Source organism: Amblyomma maculatum, chromosome 4 (assembly GCF_055883805.1).
Source record: "Amblyomma maculatum isolate TAMU_Amacu chromosome 4, ASM5588380v1, whole genome shotgun sequence".
Lineage (NCBI taxonomy): Eukaryota > Metazoa > Arthropoda > Arachnida > Ixodida > Ixodidae > Amblyomma > Amblyomma maculatum.
Window position 1 is genome coordinate 176,498,196 of NC_139347.1, and position 20,353 is coordinate 176,518,548.

Here is a 20,353-nt window from a genome sequence, read left to right on the forward strand (position 1 = left end):
CAGGGTTTTAAGAACAAAGGGTTTCATGTCTTCATCTGTCTCTGGCTCGAGCCATTGCCGCCTAACCGCGTGATGACTCGGCGTAGCTTAGGGTCTCGCGACGTTTCTCGCGCAAAGTCCGAGCTTGTGATCGGAAAAGTTAGCCATCGAAGTGCATAGCAATCGGTTACCTCATCGTCGTCTTCTTTCGCTCCGCTATCGGGCAGTGGTAGACGTGACAGACAGTCTGCCTCTATGTTACTTGCTCCGGAGCGATACACTAGGTCGTAACAATAAGCAGACAGCATGATGGCCCACCTCTGCAACCACTCAGCCGCAATGCTCGGTATTCCATTCTTTATACCAAGGATCTCCTTTAAAGGTTTGTGGTCAGCTACAAGCTGAATTGTCTGTCATAAATGTAGTAATGAAATTTCTTAATGCCGAAGGCTAAAGTCAAGGCTTCGCGCTCTAGCTGGCTGTAGTCCCGATCACTTGGATATAACGTGCGTGACGCAAACATAATAGGCCGTCTGGAACAGTTTTGTTCCACCTTCGCTAAAACAGCGCCTAGCCCATAGGACGAAGCATCAAATTTTACCTGAAGCTGGGCTTCTAGATCTTTGTGCGCCAACACCGGTGCTTTCGCTAGTAACGCTTTTACTTTTTTAAATGCAATATCGCACTGTTCACTCCATAGCCACGGTGCATTCTTACAGAGCAGCCGATTCAATGGAAATACAACTGTTGACAACTCTGGCAGAAATTTTTCGTAGTACGTTACTATATCGGTAAATGTTCTCAGCTGCTTTTTATCGATGGGGATATGAGCTTCTACAATAGCCTTCACTTTCTCCAGCGTTACAGAAAGTCCCGCTTTACTGATCACGTGGCCCAGAAACTGCAATTGTGGTTGCGAAAATTCGCACTTCTGTGCCCTAATCCTCACGCCCCTTTCCTGTAACTGGAATAGGAGTGATTCTAAGTTCCGAAGGCGTTCCTTTTCGTTTCGGTCCATGACGCGAATATCATCCAGGTAGCATATTACCCCTTTCAGTCCTTTCAACATGTTGTCCATAATCTTTTGAAAAATGGCTGGAGCCGATGCAATCCCGAACGCTAGGCGATTTACTGCGAACAACCCTTTGTGCGTATTCAGGGTGAAGTACTCGCGGGAGTCCTCGTCCATTACCACTTGCAGGTACTCTCGATTCAGGTCAATATTTGAGAAAACTTGACCACCCGCAGGAGTAGCGAAGATTTCTTCAATCCTTGGTACTGGATAGTTGTCGATGTTCAAACATGGGTTCAACGAAGCATTGTAATCTCCGCATATGTGTACGCTGCCATCTTTCTTTACCACTGCCACAATTAGTGAGGCGAAATGACTATTAGATATTTGCTCAACTACACCAAGACCCATCAACCTCTCCAGTTCTTTCTCCACTGCAGCTTTCAGTGAGAACGGAATGCTCCTAGCTTTACAAAGCTTTGGCTGTACATCAGGATTGACGGACAGTTGAGCTTGCTCACCTTTTTTCTCCAAGTTCATCGACGAACAACTGGGGGTGCTGATCCAAGACTTCCTTCAGGGTGCGGCGGCCTTGTGTATCCATGCGATTGACGCTTTTCTAGTCGAGCCGGCGCTGATGCATCCAGTCCCTTCCCATGAGAGCACGTCCCTCCTGGCGCAGAATGTGCAGAGGCAGCTGGAGAGACTGACTCCGATGCTTCACATTCGCTGTTAGCTCCCCCCCCCCTTTGGACGCACGCACTCTCTTGATTACTTACACAGCACTACCGAAGCCGAGCGTAACTTCATCTGCGGAAAACAGGAGAAAAAAAGCCGATACGGAATCACCGATACTGCTGCCCACCTGTCTAGTTCCATTTTGAGCGGCACCCCTTGAACACACATTGTGAAACATATCTGTTCTTGCCGCGGTTTGTCCAGCGTTGCCTGGAGCAGTGGCTCTACATCCTCTCCTGTCTCGAACTCGCCGAAGCTTTGCCTCCTGCAGTCTTTTCGTTGCGCATCTTGTCCAGTCCTTTTCGTAATGTGCGAATTAGACGTCGGCTGAGAGCGACACACTTTTTGGATATGACCTACACGTTGGCATCGAAAACACGTCGCTGTTCGGAAATTGCAGTTACGATTGCGATGACGCGAGCCGCATCTAGAGCATGGCGAGTGTTTTCGTGCGTGGCTGCCCTCTGTAGCAAAATTTTGGAGGTCCTCTTGAGCTCTTCTAGTCGGCAGGCACTCAGTTACATTCTTTATAGCCGCGTATACTGATAACGCAATCTCGACTGCCTTTTTGAATGTCAGTGACGCATCCTCAAGAAAACGACTCTTTCGTATGTCGGCCCGGGCCAAGCCACACATGAACCTGTCTCTCAGAGTGTCTTCTAGGTTCGCTCCGAAGTCGCATGTGTCTGTGGATTCCTTGAGGTCTGCTACGAACTTCGCAATGCTGTCAGTCTCTTATTGTGTTTTCCGGCGAAACTTTGCTCTTCCTGCGATAACTGACGGCCTGGGTGAAAGATGTGCTCGTAAAGCTTTCTAAAGTTCGGAAAAAGACTGACAAGCCGACGTATTAGGTGTGATTAAACTCTTCAATAATTTATACGTCTTCGGACCCACAATACTCAAAAAGGCGCCTACCTTGCTGCCGTCTGGAATGTTATTCACACGCAGGGAAGTATTAATCCTGTCTTCGTATGTGTCCCAATATGACTGAGATACATCGAATGGTTCCACTTGCCCGATTGTCGCCATCCTGGATGCGTTCGGGTCGCACAGCGGTGGCTGTTTTACGCTGGCTTAAACTTCAATTTCCACTTCCCCTGTGGAGGCCGTCATTCGCCTGCTGGGGATCCGATCCTCGTCGCCAGGAGGATGCTGTGTCTTGGAGGAAGCACGCCGTGGAAGACAAGCAGTAACCGAGAAAGTGGTTTATTTTGATCCGGCCGAGAATCCCGCTGGTCATCGACTGCCGGCGACAAACACAGTGCAGTGAGCTTTTGTCGAGATACAAAGTGGTTACAGGGGGGCGGATACAAGGGGGCGGCACCGCAACGCCGACACGTGTCCATGAGCTGGCTGTTTTCTTATCAGCCAAACACTACAGAGAGGAAGTCGGCTGAGTTTGTGAGATAAATAATTCAAGTTGTTAGCATTCTAGTGGCAATCAAGAGGAAACGGGCATTGGCATGATGTGTAGTGAGTAGAGAAGACATCCGATCGTCAGTTAGGGTAACAAATTGGGTTCCAAGGGAAGGAAATCGTAGCAGGCCTATTCGTCGTGCTCTACGCTAACCACCGATGATATACATTGAACACCACCTTCCTGTTTTCTGCTAATAGTGACGAAGACCATTATGTGCCGAGACAACCTTCTTTACCGAAGAAGTCCGCTGGCTTGCTCGCCTTCCATCGCAGCCTCACTGGATTGCTCTAAAGCACAGTACGATGCCCACCACCCTCACGTTATATACGAGGCTGGAGATTTGGTCATGCTGTGGCAGCCTTTCAGGAAGCGGGGTCTGTTGCAAAAGTTGCAAAAGCTGCTGTGCCACTACGAGGGACCATTTGTTGTTCTTGCCCAGCTTAGCGAGCTCAATTATCGCATCGCTCGCCTCACCAAAAGCGGCCGTAGCTCTGCGAAACGTGAAGTGAAGGGAAGGTGACGTCAACGAAGAAGTGGCTCGTGCTGGGACACGCAAGTGGATACTGCTGGGTCCTCGACGTTTGTCCTCCGGCAAATGAAACCTCTCTCGTAACAATATTGTGTAGTTTATTGTAGAGTGCAGAGTTGAGGAAGGAAGAAATTGCAGGAGGTTTGAAGCAGTTCAAGCTATTACGAGATTTGGCTATGCTTGATATCGTAACATTTTATAACCTGTCTTCGTTTCTACTTGAATCCAAGTTTGCATGTATGGTTTCTACGCGCTGCGAACTATTTTGATGCCGCTTTCATCCTTAATACTTGGCACCCATCATACGGAATGTAATCACCGGTCCCCTGTATTTTAAAACTAACGCGCTACTTAGGAAGATGGACTGCATTTGGAAATGGTATTTAGCGGAACCACTTAATGAACACAAAATTGTGCGGCGCGTTTTAATGTTATATTAAAGGCCATTTTACAAACAGATTGTTATTTTTGTGTACAATTTTCCTCTATTTTGCTTGTTCTCCCTCTTATTTCAGACCATGTTTTGAAGGTAAATGCCCACAAAGAAAATCTTGAACGTCCAATTGCCAGTCATGATCTGGCGAAATGAAGATGAATGTAGGTTAGTTTAGATTATTTTATTTTTCTATTTGCAGGTTGTTTGTTCTGCATCAACAATAATTTATAAAAATTATTTCAGAACAACACTAAGAAAGGGACACTTACGCCATATATCGAAGTTATCTGCGAGAAATGCTACCTTAAGTCTCCCATTGAATGAAAACCGAAAATAAAGTTGCTTTATTTTATTATGGATATTGTTGAATACACGAGTATGGGGCAAAAAGATCAGTGAACATTTTTGCTGGAGCTGAACAGGCGCCTCCTTATTTTCGCAAGAGCAATTTTAGCATATTATTGAATTTCCCCTTCAGGTTTACTGCAATGCAGGCGTTGGGAATGAGGAGTCCATCTATGCGCCGTTAACAATTCGATTTCTGTGTCTCATGCTTATAGTCCCGTGGGAGGTTAGTTCCGCGTTTCGCACCTTCAAATGTGACAGCGTCATTTTCAGAAAATGTGGCGTTTCAGGCCGCATAAAATCTATTTGGAGCAAGTCAGCCCGTTAGGAACTATTCATTTTCTTGTAACATTTAGACCGCCTACGCCGCCTTTCCGCTGCACAAGATGTCAAATCATGCAAAAAAGAAACAAAGATGCCAGTCGTGTAAATCACATTTATTAATATTGTCTTCTAAGCTTTACATATTGCAAAAGCAGCTTTGTCATCTTTACAGCTAAATATTTAGGACATACTTGACAATTCATGCCAGTTTGAACGTTCCCGATTGAAAACCTATGGCACTCTCGTAATCAAGAAGCAGTAAGTGCTGTATGGGCTCCTATGGGAGCATCGGCTCGGGCCGCCAAGGGGCCGGAGGGGCGCAGACACGCATGCATTGGCGCATGGTCTCGAAGTTGTTGCCGTTGCTCTCGCATCCGCCGTAGATGAATGGCCGGCATTGCTTTGTCTGAGCGTCATAGTAGAAGCGGGGGAAGGAAGCCATACAAGGACCGCAGTGCGGGGGACGGCGGCAAACATCATTCACAGATGCTGTGGGAAGAAAATATAAACGATCAAATCAGAGAAAAAAAAAAAGCTCGGCAAAGACAGGATACAGCGAGAGGCACTGCTCCACATACCCAAAATGTGACATTACAGAGGCAGTATCGGTTCATTGGCACGCTTGGAGGATACAGGATTACAGTATAGCATTATGCAGAACCCCATAGCACCTCGTGTGGTGGGTAATTAAAGTTTCATTTTTAGCGCCGTCTGAGCGGAAACTTTCTTTGAACTACTGGGTTTCTTGAGCACGCTTATGGAGATCGCTTTAAGATTTAGCTGAAGCGAATATCTCGCCTATCTCTATGTTGTTTAAAATTGGCTTCAATGTTCGCTTGTCAACAACACTCCGAGGAACCTCGCCTCCTTATAAGTAATGCAGCAATTCATCATCCTAATGAAATTATTTCTCGAAATACATCTATGCATCCATTAGCAGAGTTTTAATGTAAAATTTCTTTGATTTCCTTTTTATGCGCAAAATGGCATGATATTAAGGCCATTTTAACCAAGTACAAATGTACATACCGGGCTGTGCAATGAGCGCCTCTAGAGGTTCTCCGGGCAACGAAATAGCTGCAAAAAGAGAATGAAAGAGGCACGTTTCTAAAACGGGAAAGGCAAATGCGTTGACGTTGCTGAGAAATGAGCAGTAGCTCTCTGACGTGTTTTACTCTACCATATAACAAAAGAAAACACTCACGTTTCTCGGCAGAGCAGGTCATTTCGCACTGTTGCTTAGTCTCGTATCGGTTCTGGTTGCCTCCGCAGCCGCCGTAGATGAACTGTTCACACTTGCCAGACTGGGCGTTGAACCATCACATGGGAAACATTGCCTTGCAGGGCCCGGTTTCATATTTCTGGACGCAATTTCCTCCGAAAGCAGGTGCTGATGAAAAAATTGAAAGCACTAATTGCACAATTGAAAAAAATAAAAATATTAACGAATATATTGTTAATATTGTTATCATTAGAAATGCAAATAATTTTTCTATCATACGAAGCTAAAGGTACTAGCTGTACTATATATATATATATATATATATATATATATATATATTGCCACCGGTGCCAAATATTTATACATAATGCCACCAGCGTGCGACTTCCTCACGAATAAACTTTGGAACATGCTCGTCGTCGTTCTCTTCAGCAATAGGCGCTGAACATATCAGAGCCCAATACCTGTTTTACAATATATATATATATATATATATATATATATATATATATATATATATATATATATATATATATATATATATATATATATATTGTTACGCCCTTAGCGTCGCGACCGAGACGTTCTAGTCGGTTCAGTACGCTGGGTACACACGGCTAGCGGGGACGACACAAGTGCCGCAAGACAAGGGTCGAACGGGCGCGGCGCACACTTCTTCCTCTTCCTTCTTTCTTCCTCCGTGCTCTGTTTGAGCACAAGACCGTAACACTTCCCCCGTCGCAGGCGAAGCCCTCCGGGCGCGTTAATCGTCAGCGCGAGGATGACAGGGTTTCAGACGCGCGACGTGGGCAAGCTCAGTTCGTGAAGTACGTCGGCCACTTTTGGTAAGGCGCGCAATCCGATAGGTGAGGTCACTAATTGCCTCGAGAATAACATAGGGACCGATATAGTGCGCGAGCAGTTTCTGGCTTAAGCCACGCTTCCTTAGTGGACGCCAAAGCCAAACCATATCTCCAGGGAGGTAGGTGACGTGGCGATGGTGGTCCTCGTAGCGGGATTTCGAGCGCTTTTGTGAGGCGAGAGTTCTCAGGTGGGCTATCCGGCGGGCTTCTTCAGCCCGCCACAGGATCTCAGCAATCTCAGGTTCGTCATCTGTGGAGAACGGGAGGATGGTGTCGAGGATGTGTCGAGGAGACCGGGCATAGAGGAGAAAGAATGGACTGTAACTTGTTGTTTCCGGTTGGGCGGTGTTGTATGCGTATGTTATAAATGGTAGCACAGTGTCCCAGTCCTTGTGGTCGGCAGCGACGTACATTGAAAGCATGTTGGTGAGTGTCCGGTTGGTTCGCTCGGTCAACCCATTTGTTTGCGGATGATACGGGGTAGAATGTCGGAAATGCGTTTGGCACAAACGAAGGAGTTCTTCGACAACATCAGCGGTGAACTGGCGCCCTCGGTCGCTGATCAACACTCGGGGAGGCCCATGGCGCAGTATAACAAAGTGCAGCAGGAAGAGGGAGACTTGGTGTGCAGTAGCCGATGGAAGGGCTGCCGTCTCACAGTAACGAGTATGGTAATCAGTGCAGATGACGATCCAGCGGTTGCAGGAATGAGACTTGGGAAATGGTCCTAAGAGGTCTACTCCGACTTTCTCAAAAGGGTATCTTGGAGGCGTCACCGGATGAAGAAGACCAGGAAGAGTGCCGGCGGGGCGTTTGTGACTCGCACATTGAGCACAGCTAGCCACATACTTCTCAGTGGTTTCACGCATCCGGGGCCAGTAGAAACGTTCTTGGATGCGATAGAGCATCCGCGCAGATCCCAGGTGTCCCGAAGTGGGGTCGTCGTGCATAACGCGCAAAACAGAGGAGCGTAGTCTGACGGGCACCACCAGAAGGTAGCGGAGACCAGTGGGAGAATAGTACTTTTTGTACAAAAGACCACTCCGAATACAATAGGGAGTGGAAGTTGTAGGGTCCCTTGCAGCGGTAAAGAATGGTTGGAGATTGTCATCTTTCCTCTGCTCAGTGCAGAACGCACGGGTATCAGGGAATGGAGGTAGAATCGCAGCGATGTAATGATCAAAATTGTCGGCGTCACATTCCGTTGTGGGAAGCGGTAAACGTGATAGACAGTCCGCGTCAGCGTGCCGGCGTCCACTCTTGTACGAAACTGTATAATCAAACTCTTGTAAAAGAATTGCCCACCGTGCAAGACGACCAGATGGGTCACGGAGGTTTATCAGCCAGCACAGGGAATGATGATCAGTGACCACTGTGAAGGGCCGCCCGTATAGATAACAGCGAAACCGCTGAACGGCGAAAACTACCGCGAGGCATTCTTGCTCAGTAAAGGTTTGCTTAAGGAACGACTGGCGTAAGCAATAACATGTTCCTTGTCGCCGTAACGCTGAATCAGCACAGCACCAATGCCAACACCACTGGCGTCCGTGTGCAGTTCCGTTGGAGCAGAAGGGTTGAAATGCTGGAGAATCGGATGTGACGTTATTAAAAACTTGAGCTGGCAAAAAGAAGAGTCACACTCTGATGTCCACTCGAAGGGAGAGTCTTTGTGGAGAAGGCACGTAAGCGGGTTAGCAATGTCAGCAAAACGGGGAATGAAGCGACGGAAATATGAGCACAGTGCTAGGAAACTTTGGAGTTCCTTCACGTTCTGAGGTGTTGGAAACGATGCAACGGCCGCGGTCTTTTGAGGGTCAGGTCTGACGCCTTCACGATCGACGAGGTGTCCTAGTACCAAAATCTGACGCTCACCGAAGCGACACTTCTTCGAATTAAGTACTAGACCGGCGTTTTTGAAGCAGTCAAGCACGAGAGCGAGGCGTTTGTTGTGCTCTCCGAATGTCCGGCCAAAAATGACGACATCATCGAGGTAGCACATACATATTTGCCATTTTAGTCCCCGTAGGATAGCGTCCATAAATCTCTCGAAAGTTGCAGGAGCAATGCAGAGCCCGAGAGGCATTACATTAAATTCAAACAGGCCATCGGGTGTGATAAATGCCGTTTTTTTCCTTGTCGTCAGGGTGCATAGGGATCTGCCAATATCCCGATCGCAGATCGACGGATGAAAAATATGATGCTGAGAACAGACAATCTATGGCGTCATCGATCCGCGGAAGGGGATACACATCCTTCTTTGTTGCAGCATTCAGACGGCGATAGTCGACGCAAAAGCGCCATGTACCATCTTTCTTCTTCACCAGAATTACAGGGGCGGCCCAGGGACTGCATGACTCTTGAATAACACCCTTTTCCAGCATATCCCGAACCTGCTCACTGATGACCTGGCGTTCTGTTGGTGACACTCTGTACGGCTTCTGTCGAATTGGGTGTGAGTAGCCTGTGTCAATGCGATGCCGGGTACGTGTCACGGGAATGCACCGTGAGCCGCTAGGCTCGGAAAAATCAAATATGGAAGTATACTTGACCAGTAAGGCCTCCAAAGCGTCACGCTGGTCCCTGGTTAGAGAGCGGCTGATCATCCGATGTAGTTGCGAGTCAGGGGCTGGAGCGGCAGCACTTTCGGCAGGTGCATCAGTAACCAAAGCCACCGACGGGGCGTCGTCTTGGCTACAGGTCGCAATCTTCATATTCACAGGCAAAACTACTGGTTGCGAAGAACAATTAATGGCCCACAGCCGTGAGCAGCCCTTGACCACCGACAGTAGGCAATGAGGAACCAGAATGCATTTCTTTGCGCAGTTAGAATGAAGCGGTGCCACTGTAGCGTCGAAGGTGTTGGAAGCACGGCTGGGGCACGAAACTGGGACGCACACCATAGACAAGGCTGGCACACTGGTATCCTCTGTTACACAGAACACATCCTCACGGACGTGCGGCTTCTCTAAGAGTCCAGAAGGAAAGGAACCATCAACGCAGAGTTCCCCAGAGCGGCAGTCGACCGTAGCACCACAGACTCAAAAAGTCAATACCTAGAATTATGTCATGCATGCATCGCGAAAGCACTGCAAACTCCGCTGCGAATACCGTTCTACCCAGGGACACTGAAGCACTACACATTCCTAGGGGACACAACACTTCACCACCCGCGCCATGAAAATTCACATTTCTGTCCCAAACAAACATAACTTTGCGTCCTAACCGCTTCTTAAACGATAAATTCATTATTGAAATGGTTGCCCCGGTATCCACTAAAGCCATTGTCGCCACACCATCCACAAGCACATAGACCGTGTTCTTTAACATAACAACAGATGGAGGAATTTCTTCAGGCAGCGCACAGTCTCCAGCGGCCTGACCTCCAGCAGCCGCGCTGACTAGTTTTCCGGCAAAGGCGATGCCGACCGCCTTCGTGGCCGTGGTGACGGAAAGCGGCGCGCAGAAGAGGCAGGTGGTGGTGAGACACTTCGTTCGGAAGCAGGAGAGTGGTTGCGCGGTCCATTGGTCTGGGGATATTCATACGAAGATGGGGGCCATTGCCAATTAAAGTCGTAGAAACGGTTACGTGGCGGAGCATTCTGGACGGGCCGATCATAACGGGTGAGTGGGCGGCTGCGGCAATATCGAGCTATGTGCCCCTCAATGCCGCAGCGTCGGCACACGGGGGCTGTGCGACGAAAAACTTGTTCCCTGGAGGGCTCCGAGGAGACAGGGTGCATTGGGTAGCGAAACTCATCTTCAGGTCTTCGGGTTGGACGCCGGAAATAGCGAGCAGGTGGTAGTTGAGTATGGTACTCACAGTGCTGATCATAGTGCGACAAGTTAGTCGGGCGCGAGTCGTAGCGAGGCGGGTGACCAGGGCTATCGAACCTTGGCGTCGGGCTGTTGGAGTAAGCGTCCGCGTGTGCCGTATTGATAGAATTCACAACGGGCATCGAAGGGAGCAAGGAGGGAGGCCCTCGAGAACCGACAACGTCAGTGGGCAAAGATGATGGAGACCGTACAGGGGGCTCAAACCGCTGCAGTTCCTCGCGAACTATTTGCCGGATCGTCGACGACAAGTCCATGAAGTTATCTTCAATGCTCGCCACAGATGGAACATTGGCGAGCCGCCCAAATTATGGCGTTATGCGACGAGCCTTCAATGTCTCGAATGTGCGAACATGCCGAATTACATCACAGACGGCGTTCAGCCCGAAGACCTGAAGATGAGTCCCCGCACCTGAAGAAGACCCCGCACCGCCACCACAATGTTACGCCCTCAGCGTCGCGACCGAGATGTTCAGGGCGGTTCAGTAAGCTGAGTACACACGGCTAGCGGGGACAACACAAGTGCCACAAGACAAAGGTCCAACGGGCGCGCACACTTCTTCCTCTTCCTTCTTTCTTCCTCCGTGCTCTGTTTGAGAACAAGTCCGTAACAATATATATATATATAGTATATATAATTAGGCGAAAGCCTTTATTGCCTCATCGTTGTTGTGAGCAAGTGTCACGCTTTGGCTGCTCTGATTGGTCGAGACGGGATAACGTCATAGAGGTCTGGACCAATCACAGAGAACTACCACAGTACGCGAGAATGCGTGCCTTATATGGCCATATGGCAATAAATGGTCAATTACTAATTCGTAACAAAATTATTTATTAATCACTGTTTATTAACAAACCAAGATTATTTATTTCATAATGAGTACTGATCAGTAGTTACTTATTACCTTCTAAAAAAATTAGGTACTGATTACTAATTATTGATTCAATAATACTTACTGATTAGTTTCTGTTCCATAACTAATTAATTATTTACTACTTAATGCCGCGCACCCGGTAAAATCAACCACACGGGAATAAACGTAGAACAACTGCGAAGATACAATGAGCGTGATCTCTTCGCTGCTAAGCAGAATTCACTGAATAAATGCACTCGTAGAATGTGAAAGAATAGTCGGTCGCTCTGCTCGTGGCGCCATTCATTGCTACATGCGCAACAGTCACGTAGCAGACGGTAGCACTCAAGCTTTCGCCTTTCATCACTTTAGTCGCCAAAGTGTCCTTAATCTTTTTTTTTATTGGTAAAAGGAGGTGTCTGCCTGGTACTGTTCTTAGCATGTTACTTCTGATGTGAGTGACAGTGAAGAGAAGGCAAAGAAAAAATAAAAAATAAAAAAAAATGCAGATGACACACTCACACACACAAACACACGCAGATGCTCTTCAGAGTCGCTGTCAGTCGCTTTGAGAAATGTTTTAAAGGCCTTTGTAGCTCGCGTAGCCGAAGAACCATTACACCATAGACCGAGAACGTGTTCAAGGCGGCGGGCTGTGTCTTTAGTCAAGTCAGAATAATTCACAGTGTCCTGCATTGTGCAATGAACCTTTGGCAGGAGGTTATCAAATGTTCGAAATCGTCACACACATCACATGCAGAGTAAAAAGGGCTGCTAGCTATACTGAATTTATGTATGAAGTAGCTTATGCACGTCACATTCAAGCGAATTTTGTGGAGGCAAATACGATGGCATCTGCTCAGATAGTGTGGCATTTGGAAGACATGGTTGGGTCTATTCGATGTAGAGGTGGATATTGGTGGTCCGGGTCGCATCCACAGACAGCGCTACAATTGCCATTATTCAGTGGCTTCAAGTCTTGCGAAATTTCTCCGTGCGAATGGGATTAAAATTACTCTTGATGAATCTAGGTTTACTAGTTTACCAGCGGCGTCGGCGTAGTCATTGCCCACCATGCCGCTGTAAGCACGTAACCACCGTAACACAATGCGGTGACGGATCTCGCAGGCCTCATTGTGTAGGTTATTTAAGGCAATGCTGAGCTGTCCCTGAATCCGTGACGACTTAACCACTTGTTGTGCAGCGCGCCAATCATTGCAGATCACCCATGGGGCAGAAGGTTTTTGTTCCGTTATGGTCGCATTTCGTTGAAGCAAAAATAAAAAAATACCTTGGGTTGTAATAATGTGGATGAGCTTTGAATGACCCTTGCTTTTCAACGAGCAACTTGCTTTCAGAGATTGTTAAACTGAGGCATCTCGCATTGGAGGAACAAGCCGAGATACGCGTCAACTACTGTTTATATTGTAGAAATTGTTTTTTTATATATATATAAAAGAGATGTTACCCATCATTTGACTGCAACTGTCCATCAAGGCAATCTATCTGTGGTGGTACTGATAGGGGCCATACCAAATGCCTAAAAGTGTGCCTCGGCATTATTTACCACTAAGCTACGGATGGCTACATTGAGGCCTGCTGCTGCAGCTTTGTGCATAAGCCAATGGCTAATACAACTACCGGGTGAGATATGGCAGGAACTGTTCCGCTCAGCTGACAGCACTGCTACCAGCTAATACGTAGCACTCAAAGATGTCTAGCTAGCGTAATGGGTCAACATTTGCACGGCATGAGAAATGCGGTCGGTTACACTCCCCATTGTCGCCGACGTCGATTTGAGGGTAGTCTGATGCACGTAGCTGGAAATGTAGCGTTGATTTCGTTATATCAGAATTAGAAGTAGAGGGTAGAGGTCGCGGTAAACAAGAGCAAAAAACTTTCGTCCAACATTGCGAGAGAGAGTCTCTACCATTTTTTTTTTGCCAGTGAAAACATGCGACATTCTACTATCAGCATCGCCCATTTGTGCACTCGGGTTAAACTGTTGTATGGCCTTTCATTTTAAATAACAAGTTTGGGCTGTTGATGTGCATTGATTGGTCTCACTGTCAGGTACAGATTGAGTAGTAAATTGCCTTAGTAGTACTGAGTATCAATGTTATGGCTGATCAAGAATTTAATACATTTAGGACATCTTGTTCTGTATTTTTTTTAAAGAATTATGCTTTGATTTACTCGAAAATATTGGACCGCAAAATGCCACGTACACACGCATATATATATATATATATATATATATATATATATATATATATATATATATATATATATATATATATATATATATAAAAGTGAAAAATTGCTTCATACTGTTTCCAAGTTTATTTGTAGTCGACGTTTCGGCAGGAGCCCTGCCTTTCTCAAGACTGATGGTACATGATTCTTGTTTGTCTTCTTATAGGGTTGGCCAGAGGTGATACAAACAATATGGGCACACACAGGTGAGTCAGCTGGACACGCACAACACACACATACACACACAGCTGCGGAGAGCAGGCTAGGCCCAATGGGCCATCAACCCAAGGCACCGGCCGCCGCGAGTCATCTGTATACAGTACAAGACACAATACAGGCAACCGCGGAACAACCTTGGAAGGGAAAAAAAATAAAAAAAAATAAAATAAGACGAAAACAGGTGGGGGAAGGTGTCTGCTGCAGGTGGTGAGAAAATTATTCTTCTTGTTCTCACTAAAAGATGGGAGCGCCCAGCGTGATGAGAAAACCAGGTGGACACTGCTGGTTAGAAGAACCTGACAGCGGCGAGTAAAGTTCGAGCAACTTCGCAAGTTGCTCGAACTTTACTCGCCGCTGTCAGGTTCTTCTAACCAGCAGTGTCCACCTGGTTTTCTCATCACGCTGGGCGCTCCCATCTTTTAGTGAGAACAAGAAGAATAATTTTCTCACCACCTGCAGCAGACACCTCCCCCCACCTGTTTTCGTCATATTTTTTTTTCCCTTCCAAGGTTGTTCCGCGGTTGCCTGTATTGTGTCTTGTACTGTATACAGATGACTCGCGGCGGCCGGTGCCTTGGGTTGATGGCCCATTGGGCCTAGCCTGCTCTCCGCAGCTGTGTGTGTATGTGTGTGCTGTGCGTGTCCAGCTGACTCACCTGTGTGTGCCCATATTGTTTGTATCACCTCTGGCCAACCCTATAAGAAGACAAACAAGAATCATGTACCATCAGTCTTGAGAAAGGCAGGGCTCCTGCCGAAACGTCGACTACAAATAAACTTGGAAACAGTATGAAGCAATTTTTCACTTTTATGTAACCTCTAGCAACCAAGTACGTCTATTTACTTATCCTATATATATATATATATATATATATATTGTCACGCTAATGACGACGATGAAGGATGGTGATGGTGGGACAGAAGAGGAAGACGAAGCGTTGGTGCCTGGGGCTAGTAGGCTTCACCTTATCCCACTGCCATATCACTGTAAATAAACACCCCTTTGCTATTTCATCGTAACAACTTGGTGGAAGGTGCTCCGTTCGATCCCCAAGTATGGCGCAGCAAGAACAACTGGAGTTTCGACGTAGTCGCCGCCTTGCTGGACTGCCACCGCTTCCAAGCATCATGGACCACACCGATTTTAACCGTGCCGGCCGCGACGCTGCAAGCCAGGCTGGTGACAGGCCTGCCCCCTCCAGCTCTATTCCCTGCCAGCCTTACCGGGAACCACGACAGTTTGCAGGAGAGGAAGGTGAGGACGTTGAGAAGTGGCTACTTCATTATGAACGAGTTAGTCGGTACAACCGGTGGGACCCTATCACCATGCTCACAAATGTTGTCTTCTTTCTAACTCACACGGCGATGACATGGTTCGAGAATAACGAGGACAATTTGACAACTTGGGAACGGTTTGCCACCGAGATCAAACAGTGTTTTGGTGACTCTGTACCGATCAAAAAGCGGGCTGAGCAGACCCTTGCCCAAAGAGCTCAATTGCCGGATGAAACGTGTACCACTTATACAGAAGAGATCCTCAGATTGTGCAGATGTGTCAATTCCAACATGCCCGAAGAAGACAGAGTCGGCCACATTTTGAAGGGTATCGCGGCTGACGTGTACAACTTTTTAATCGCCAAGGACAGCCTTGAAACCGTCTCCGACGTCATTAAATACATCCGCGCTTTTCAAGCTCTGAAAACGCGTCGTATTGTGCCAAAATTTGGGCGGCTGGCCAACGTGCCTACCGTGGCCAGCCTTGATGACCACGCCCAACTAGATCTTCCGTCGACGATCCGGCAAATCGTGCGGGAAGAACTCCTGCGGCTCAACCCACTTCCCCTGCACGAATCTGCTGAGGTCTCTGTCCAGAGGGTATCTAGACGGCCGGCTTCACCACCACAAGCGATTACCGTTCAGCCTTTCCCACAAGCTCCTGAAGTTGCAGCTTCCATTGACTATCCTCCTATGCATTTCGCCAACCGGAATGCCTCGGTGCCTGACGCCCCAAGGTATGACGTCGCCTCAAGTGCCCATAGATCTTCCATTTGATCTACCAGGATTTCTGAGCAGTATGAGCATTCAGCCAGACCTACGACGCACCCAGCTGTTCCCTGCTCTTATTCGCAACAGCATTTTCTACATTCCCCGCCGATATGCTACCGCTGCGGCGTCGAAGGTCACATCGCCAGATACTGCCGCAGTAGGTTCCCACCTCGCTATAACCGTCCGGCGCTTCCAACAGTACCCAACAATCGGCAATACAATCCCGTTTTTCAACAATCAAATACTCAGCGTGGGTATACCGCAACATCCATAACCAGAATATCCGCGACCACTCCCCTGCATCTGATAGAAGTGTTACTCCACCCCCCGCCTTCCGTGCGCGTCGTTCTCCATCACCACGACGGCGCCCCATGTCGCCTCAGCATCCTCAGCAGGAAAACTAACCAGCGCGACCAATGGGGGTGAGGCCGCTGGAAATGTGCTGTGTGCCAACATCCCTCCAACTATAATGCTCAAAAACAAAATTCGTGTGTTTATTCATGGTGTGTATACATTAGCTTTGGTGGATACGGGTGCGACTGTGTCTGTGGTGAGTAATCAGTTTAGGCGCTTGTTGGGACGCAAAGTGGTGTTTGAATATGACCGTGCTTCAACGTTTTGTGGTGTGAGTGGAGAGGCGTTGCGGCCACTGGGTGTGTGTAGTGCGCAAGTGTCTGTGGGTGGTGCAATTTTTCAAGCCGAATTCGTAGTCTTACCCCACTCTACGCATGACATCATTTTAGGAATGGACTTCTTGAAGTTTTGTGGCGCTACCGTGGACTGCCGAAGTCAAGAGGTTCATTTTGATGGCTCGCATCTGCCGACACTTTTTGAAAGTGGCCGTGATGAAGAAACAGTTTTTAGTATTACCGAAGACACAGTAGTTCCACCCTTGTCTGCCATGTTCGTCCCCGTGTCTGTTCCACTTCTTGAGAAGGTTTCATTCCAGGCCATGGTGCACCCAGTTCACTCAGCATGCCTGAAGAAAAATGTAATTATTCCTCACTGTATGATATCCGTGCATCATGGTAGTGCCTCGTTATGGACCATCAACCCATCGTCCGAGCCCGCAGTTTTACCAACGGGATTGAAGCTTGCCTCCTGTGGATCCGATGCACCCCACGTCGTTGCTTTGGTCACAGATGCTACGAGTGCCACCGTACCTTTGCCTGCTGATGAAACTTCGATCTTCCGCATGATCAGCGCCGATCTCAGCTCACCTCAAAGCCGTACAAATATTCTTCTACCTTTTTCGCCTATGTTTGACTTTTCTGAAACAGATGGACCAACGTCTCGCCCTGCACATCGGACCCATCATAGCATCGACACTGGTTCGGCTCGTCCAATTCGTCAAAAGCCATATCGCGTGTCCCCATCTGAGCGCAAAGTCATTCATGAGCAAGTGGAGGACATGCTACAGAAAAAGGTGATACAGGAGTCATCTAGCCCCTGGGCTGCCCCTGTTATTCTTGTACGCAAGAAAGACGGTTCGTGGCGATTCTGCGTCGATTATCAGCGTTTAAATTCTGTTACGAAAAAGGACGTCTATCCTCATCCTCGCATAGACGATACCCTCGACCGCCTCTCTGGTGCGTCCTATTTTTCTTGTCTTGATCTCAGATCTGGCTACTGGCAAATTCCAATGGACCCTGCGGATAAGAAAAAAACAGCCTTCGTAACGCCAGATGGCATTTATGAGTTTAATGTTATGCCATTCGGGCTGTGTAATGCGCCAGCTACATTCGAACGCTTTCTGGACACAGTTTTGCGCGGCTTAAAATGGAACATTTGTCTTTGCTATCTGGACGATGTGGTCATATTTGGGAAATCCTTCCAAGAACACAATGACCGTCTAGTACGTGTCTTGAATTGCCTGCACAACCCCGCCCTAATTCTGAACTCCAAAAAGTGCCGCTTTGGAGAGCGCCAAGCGCTGGTGCTAGGACACCTTGTCAATGGTGATGGTGTAATGCCGGATCCCCAGAAAACTGCCGCTGTTGAGTCTTTTAAACCCCCGCACACAGTGAAGGAGTTGCGCAGTTTTCTAGGGTTGTGCTCGTATTTTAGACGCTTTATACATCGCTTTGCTGATGTTGCTTACCCATTGACGTGCCTTCTCCACAAAAACTCTACTTTTAACTGGACACCATACTGCGACGCGTCATTCCGTCAACTGAAGTTTCTTTTAATATCGAAACCCATCTTACGTCACTTCGATCCTACTGCAATGACAGAAGTACACACGGACGCTAGTGGAATCGGTCTTGGTGCAGTCCTTGTCCAACGGCACAATGAACGAGAGCATGTTATCGCGTACGCAAGTCGTACCCTGAGCAAGCCGGAGCGAAACTACACAGTCACCGAACAGGAATGCCTAGCTGTAGTTTTCGCTGTGCAGCGTTTCCGTTCATATTTGTACGGACGTTCGTTTACTATCGTAACTGACCATCATTCACTCTGTTGGTTGCAGAACCTTCGAGACCCATGTGGTCGCCTCGCACGCTGGGCTCTCCGGTTACAGGAATATGACTTTGCCGTGGTTTACAAAAGCGGGAGGCGTCATGCAGACGCAGATTGTCTTTCTAGGATGCCAATGGCCACGACTGGACCTGAAAGCGACGATTTCGACAATTACATATCGACCCTCGAGCCAGCGTTCCCCGACACGAATGTTTTCAAAACGGAACAGCAAAATGATACCAGTCTGCAGCCTCTCTTTGCCCAAGCCAACGTACCTACAAGCCGTTTTTGTGTGCATGATGGCCTCCTATGGAAAAATAGTTATTCGCCTGTCGGCCAGCGATACCTACTCGTAGTTCCCAAGACGTTGTGCACGGACGTATTGCTTGTTATGCATGATGATCCAACTTCTGGGCATTTGGGATCGGTTCGAACACTCCACCGTGCTCAAGAAAGATTTTACTGGCCCAGAATGCGCTCGACGGTTGAACAATACGTTGCCAGTTGCAAGCAATGTCAACGCCACAAACGTCCAACTGCAACTCCGTCTGGCTTGTTGCACCCTGTGAAGACCCCGACAGCACCGTTTGATCAAGTAGGCATTGACCTCGTAGGTCCGTTTCCGAAGTCCGTGGATGGAAATCGCTGGATTGTAATCTGCGTGGACTATCTCACACGTTACTGTGAAACCGCCGCTCTTTCATCTGCTACGGCGCATCAGGTGTCGCTTTTCTTGCTGCACTCAGTCATCTTACGACACGGGCCGCCACGAATTGTCATCACTGACCGGGGCCGACAATTCACTGCTGATGTTGTTGAAGAGCTCATGCGTTTATGCGCCGTAACTTTCCGACACTCGACGCCATACCATCCCCAGACAAATGGCTTGACTGAGCGCGTCAACAGAACGCTTATCAACATGCTAGCCATGTATGTGGACGCAGGGCATAAGAACTGGGACACCATACTACCCTTCATCACGTATGCGTTTAATACCGCCACGCATGAGACGACTGGGTACAGTCCATTTTTTCTGCTTTATGCCAGACCGCCACGCTACTCTCTGGATACTATCCTGCCCTTCACAAGCCGTGAAGACCCCTGCCTGGCTGAGACCCTCTGTCTCGCCGAAGAAGCTCGGAGAATCGCCCGATTACGGTCAGGTGCTTCACAAGAACGTTCTAAAGTGCGATACGATGCCAGTCACCGGCGGGTCACGTACTCTGTAGGTGATTTAGTCTGGCTATGGCGTCCAATTCGGCGCCGTGGCCTACATCAAAAACTCTTGGCCCATTATGACGGCCCATATGTGGTTATCAAACGCCTTAGTGATTTAACTTATGGAATAGCCCGCCTGACAGCATCAGGTCGCCGGTCTGCCAAAACCGAACTGTGTCATGTTGCCCGCCTGAAGCCGTGTCAGTCTCGCACGACTCACGAACACGCCCAGAGGGCTTCGTCTGAGTAGGGGGGAAATGTCACGCTAATGACGACGATGAAGGATGGTGATGGTGGGACAGAAGAGGAAGACGAAGCGTTGGTGCCTGGGGCTAGTAGGCTTCACCTTATCCCACTGCCATATCACTGTAAATAAACACCCCTTTGCTATTGCATCGTAAAAATATATATATATATATATATATATATATATATATATATATATATATATATATATGTATAGCACCAGCTTTCGTTCAAATTTGTGAACAAAAATGTGTTTCTCTTCTCCCTTTACACTTTACACCCATATTAACCCCTCCACTATAATAACTGGACAAAAATAATTATGCATGCTTTAGCAGTGCCTTAATAAAAATAT

General features: G+C 47.8%; 1 protein-coding gene across 1 annotated transcript; it reads right to left on the reverse strand.

The window, feature by feature from the left end:
* Positions 1-4,884: 4,884 nt before the first annotated feature.
* Positions 4,885-6,134, reverse strand: LOC146193534 (PI-stichotoxin-Hmg3c-like). Its single transcript, XM_084602793.1, has 3 exons — positions 5,988-6,134; positions 5,813-5,860; positions 4,885-5,272 (listed from the first exon to the last, which is right to left on the reverse strand). The coding sequence occupies exons 1-3, from the start codon at positions 6,007-6,009 to the stop codon at positions 5,061-5,063; spliced, it is 282 nt and encodes a 93-aa protein (XP_084458919.1). The 5' UTR covers positions 6,010-6,134; the 3' UTR covers positions 4,885-5,060.
* Between the last annotated feature and the right edge of the window lie 14,219 nt (positions 6,135-20,353).

What these genes read in the sequence shown, in the direction of transcription:
- LOC146193534 (XM_084602793.1), bottom strand. Translation starts at nt 6,009, where the DNA reads ATGACCTGCTCTGCCGAGAAAC. An exon ending in GACCTGCTCTGCCGAGAAAC is followed by an intron (nt 5,861 to 5,987) that starts GTGAGTGTTTTC and finishes CTCTTTTTGCAG; the next exon opens with CTATTTCGTTGCCCGGAGAA. An exon ending in GGCGCTCATTGCACAGCCCG is followed by an intron (nt 5,273 to 5,812) that starts GTATGTACATTT and finishes TTCTTCCCACAG; the next exon opens with CATCTGTGAATGATGTTTGC.